The 5266-nt window shown below is 40.6% G+C and overlaps 1 protein-coding gene across 1 annotated transcript in view; it reads right to left on the reverse strand.

Annotated features, from left to right (window-relative positions):
* The window catches only part of LOC118341968 (2-phosphoxylose phosphatase 1-like), a 10121-nt gene extending 4867 nt beyond the window's left edge, over positions 1-5254 (reverse strand). The window contains exons 1-3 of the mRNA XM_035680393.1: positions 5209-5254; positions 2592-2888; positions 1419-1545 (exon numbers count right to left, since the gene is read on the reverse strand). Coding sequence (XP_035536286.1) covers positions 1419-1545; positions 2592-2888; positions 5209-5254 — 470 coding nt within the window. The remainder of the gene's footprint in view (positions 1-1418; positions 1546-2591; positions 2889-5208) is intronic.
* Positions 5255-5266: the final 12 nt, after the last annotated feature.

Genomic DNA, 5266 nt, shown 5'->3' on the forward strand with positions numbered 1-5266 from the left:
GTGTGTGTGTGTATTTTTTTGAGTCTCGGCGGCAGTAACAGTTCTGCCTTACCAGGGCTGCTCAGTGAACATGCTCACATTGCTCAATCAATGATCAAGCGAGATAAACAATCAACAACTCTGCCTCAACAGACCACACATACATGTAAACGTGCTTGTGTTTATTTGTGTATCCATTTGCACCAAAGCACAGCAGAACAGATACAGCAAACCAAATCCACCTGCTATCTCTGACACATGCAATAACACTGGGACGCAGGGAATTGTGAAAGCATATCCACTGTAGTTTAATGCCTATACAGATCCTGCTAATTCAAATGTAAAAGTTACGGTTCAACACAGAAAAATGCTTCCTATTTAACACACTGAGCTAATTTTGACAGCTGTTATCAAGCCAATAGTTTTTGTAGGAGGATATCAGAACAGGTTGCAGTAATTGGTCTCTCCCACTTTCCAGCAGGTCTTCTCGTTAGGCTTTAGGCAGAGGAAGCGAGGGCTCAGCTTGGGAAGCCAACTTAAATCCTGGTGGCATTTTGTGCCCTTTACTTTGACCTGGATTCATTGAAACTGTGAGCATGAAGCCTTTATCTTAAGACTCTAGAAACCAGTTAAAAGTGTATGAATGCTCTTTTTGCTTTTCTTTTTCTTTCTTTCTTTTCATAGTATTACTTAATTGAAACAGAATATGGCAAAACACCATGTACACCTTGCAGTATAATGCAAACAGTGTTTGCTTTAACCCCCTCTCTTCCACTCCTTGTCTTGTATCCAACAAATCTTGCTTGGTGAGGACTGGGGNNTTTTTTGTTTTTAATATATTTTGGGGGATTTTTATGCCTTTATTAGATAGGACAGTTGAAGATAGGCAGGAAAGAGGGGGAAGAGAGAGAGACGACAAGCAGCAGGGCTGCAGGTTGGAATGAAACCCACGCCACTGCAATAAGGACTCAGGATACATGGGGCTATCGAGCGCCCTGATCTCTGTTTTTAATGAATAATTTTGCTTCTTTGTTGTATGTGCATTTATTGTCTTTTAAATCGTCTGCTGTTTTATGAGCTTGATATCTGTTGCCATGTACTTCGATTTTGAGTGCCCTTTATCACCCGGTACCCAGCTAAAATTAGCTTTAAGGCTAACTGTGGCTTATTTGGATCATTTTACCTAATACAATTTATTTAATTCTGGAAAATGATATAGTATCACTCACAAATTGACACCAAGCTTCACAATGACACTCTTCTATTGCAGCGTGATTGTATTGTATTGGATTGCATTATACTTAAAAGTTATTCACAATACACCCATGAACTTTCGGTATTTGCAGGTTTCTTTAGGTCACTTGTGTGTTTGGTGAATGTGTTTCTGGATTTTCCAATATTACTTGTTTGCAGTAATATTATATATAATGTGTGCGTACCTGCTGATGGACAAGGTGCAGTCGATGGCGGGCCGTTTGGTCTTGGGGATGGAGTAGAGTGGGTAGCGGTCACCATGGCGAATCATCACCTGGACAGACAGCAGCTTGTAGTCAGCAGGACTGTGACCTGTTGGAGGAGATGCCCATCAGCATTCAATCCAACAAGTAGTGTAAAGAACTGCTATTTTCAGTGATAAGTGGCCATAAAAATTACTGGCCAGTTTTAAAATATACAGAAGGCCCAACTCTACTCGTAACTATAAAAACTAAATCAATAACTGCTCAACTCAGGACATCGACTGAGGGTAAGAGAGTTAATACACATCACATCTTACAAAAGCAAATGTTAATTTAATTAATCTTGCAGACATGCCACATAAGCAGCAAGACAAGTAACATCAAACCAATTTGTTCATTGGCTGTGAGTGCAAAGTATGGACTGTGGGCTGTCTGTGTGTGTGTGTGTGAGTGTTTAACAGTAAATTAAGAAGATGGAAGAAACCAGGACACTTTGAAAATGATCATGTCACAGGGAAAATAACACCACCTGAAAAAAAAACCACTTGTTCGTGATTGATTTTCAATTACTTCCAATCTAAATCTAAAAGGTGTAATGGATTTTTCTTCTTTGGAGACAAAACTGCCATCCAGAGATAAACAGAGTAAAATTCAATTAGCGGTGGCTGGTATAACTTGTCTTAGGCGGTGAAGGATATTTGTATGATCGCCTCGGGCTGTGCTGCCTTTTCAGTGGAGGAAAAAAATAAAACAAGGCTACATGCCGCTGTGCCGTAGAGAGAGAGAGCACTGCAGTATTATGGATGATGCAATCTAGTGGAAATGACTTTCGCACAATTAACACATCCCCCGAGTCCTGACACACTAAATCTGATATTATTACTATATTAAGTATTTATACGCTGTCCATCAGACGGGGTGATTCTAGCAGCTGATCTAAATTTGTTTTTAATGCTCTGAAACGGTGATGCTGTGACACTTGCTGCTGCTTAGTTGGAAATAATTAACTTAGTAAGTTCATGTTGCTGGTCTCATAGGAGATAAGATTTAAAGTCTTTCAGGAACATAAATTGTAGATGTAACCAAGAAATCACATATTGCATCCACATGCTTGCAGTCTTTTAGTTAGATTAGATTTGTGTGTGCAGGTCTCACCCTCCCAGGCCTGTTCGGTGCGGTTGGGAGTGTTGCAATAGCCGTAAGCCTCAGATATGGGGTTGGGTTCCTGGGTGTGAGGCACCGGGAACACTCTCTTTCTGCTCTTCCCCAGAGCCACGACAACACCTCCATCTGCAGCCTGGAAGGGTCGCTCCTCCACTATGGGGGTGGTGGGGATCAGGTTCACTGCAAAACAAATGAAAGAAAATGAAAGGTTGCCAGGAGAGAGGTATAAAGAAAGTGAAAGAGTGGAGGCCAAGTTAAAAAAATAAAGGAAAACAGAGGAAAACAAGGCTCAACAAGCTCAACAAGGCTCACTGTTTAGCTCCACAAACACATATGTGCAACCACAATCATGGCTATCAAACTTGAAAGTTCAAGACTGAAGGTTGATGATTGGCTTGTTGGTCTGTGGTGCCCCCGACCCAATCACGTAAATGTAAATGTTTTAACAAAGAATACATGTGGCTTTCTTCTTCAACGGGAGCGTTCCTGTGTGCACACTGTAGATTTGTCCACAGCGCCAACTACAGGCCGGAGAGCTCTGGCAACTCAGCACAGAACTGAGCACGACTTGTGACCACCTGAAATCGGAGTTGGCATGAAAGTTCCACAGAGACCCTGCTAGAATCTCAGTAGTCTAGCAGCACTGTGAGGCTGTGGTTAGGCACAATGGTGCTTTGAGCTAAATGTCAGCATGCTAACACGTTCACTGTGATAATGCTAATATGTTCGCCATTTTGTTTAGTGTGTTAGGATAGTTAACATTTGCCAATTAGCTCTAATCATAGGTATCAACCAAAGTACTGGACAAATTAAATTAATCGAACCTGATGATGGCGCTAGATGAAAGATTAAATGGAGTTGATGTATGATGTCTTCACTTAAGACAAAACTGTAGAAGAAAGATTTACAGGCATAATTCAACAAGAAAAGTAAAAAGGCTGCCTGATGGAAAGTGCCTAAAATTAAGAAAACCAATTCAACTATAGTACATCTCCATGTCAACAGCTCTGTACCCCAAAAACCCCTCACTGCTACCAGTGTGTTGCCTGGACGACAGTGACCTGTGACCCCTGGGAGAAATGGTCCAATAGGAGCAGAGATGTTGTGGGAACTGGATGGCCCATTCACGAAGATCCAACTCTAAAGAAAAAGAAGTTGAACCCATACGGCCCTTTGGCAAGACAGATATCCAAGTCCTGCTTATGTCTCTCTCACACACACACACACACACACACAAGCTGGCAAGTCAACTGTGCAAATATTACATCCTGCTGCAGAGAAAAAAGAGGCCCTGCCTGATAATAAAGCACAAAGAGCTAACGGTTCCTCATTGCTATAACAACCCTCAGATTGAAATGATCATCAGTGTAGGTGTATAAATAGTGTTACACGCTGTCTTTCTCTAGCGTTCACACAGTCACTGCAGTTTTCCGCTTGCCTCCTTCTACTTCTCTTACCTCTTCTCTCCAGCTGGGCTCACCACAGTTGTGTGTTGCTCTACACATTTTTCTCCCAGGATCATGTTTTTGTGGGAATGAGGCCGACTCCTTCCAAACCATCAACGTGATGTTCATGAAAGTGAATTTTGCCAAACACTAAAATAGCGGCAATTTCAATGAAAGAAAACTGACAGAAGGTTTAACAATCATATGAACTGTTTATCAAGGGAAAACGCCAAACCTTTACTGGTTCCGACCTCTCAAATGTGAGGCTTTGCTCCTTTTCTCAGTTTTATATCTTGCCCTAGATCATTTGGTCGGACAAAAGAAGCAATCTGAAGACATCTTCCTTAGGCTCTGGGAAACTACGATGGGTATTTTTAATTAGTTTAACTGGACATTTTATAAACTCAACTATTAAGTCGGAAAAATATCTTAATTATCTTTGAGTTCTGGACAAAACAAGCAATTCGAAGATGTCACAATTGTGACGCCCATTTTTCACACTGTTTTTCTGAAATTGTAAAGACAAAACGATTAACCAATTATTTTTAAAAAATAAAGAGATTAATCGATGCTGAAAATTATTTTAGTTGCAGCCCTAAAACTGCAATTGCATCACATTGCAAGATGAAACACCACGGATGCCTATATAAAACTTAAAATGCTTATCCTGTTTTACAAACTGAAGGGAATTTTTCAAACATTTAAGGATAAAAATAGATAAAACTTTCAGTGTCAACTGTAGCGAGACATTATTGTATCACTTCATCGGAACAGCTGTTGAAATGGCTACAGAGTGGGTGTGTTTTTTTCCCGAATTATCTTGTTTAAGTAGTAGATACATACTGAACTCAATCATGACTACCCATAAACAAAAAAGACTTGAAGTGTTTAAGGACAGCAAACTTAATCAACACTGAGAAACCTCATCAACCGGGCGGAAGCCTTGTCTTAAGTTAAACAAACACTTTATGAATTCCAACAAAGCCAAGGTCCAGCCAAACTTTGTTGAGGTTTACTTGGCATTGGGAACTACACCTAGATCAACACAGCAAGATATCTTCAAGTTACATAGTGGTGAAGATCTCCATTTCTACATTGGAAGTAGTAAGGTCTCCATTAAAAGAGTTTAGATTTTCTATATGAGGATTTCTGCATAAACTCACCACTGATGAGGAAGAAGAAAAGGTGCGCGGCCACAGTGGAGACCATTTTGACGACTGC

This window comes from Morone saxatilis, unplaced genomic scaffold (genome assembly GCF_004916995.1).
Source record: "Morone saxatilis isolate NCDOM2014 unplaced genomic scaffold, NCSU_SB_2.0 Contig8, whole genome shotgun sequence".
Taxonomy (NCBI): domain Eukaryota; kingdom Metazoa; phylum Chordata; class Actinopteri; family Moronidae; genus Morone; species Morone saxatilis.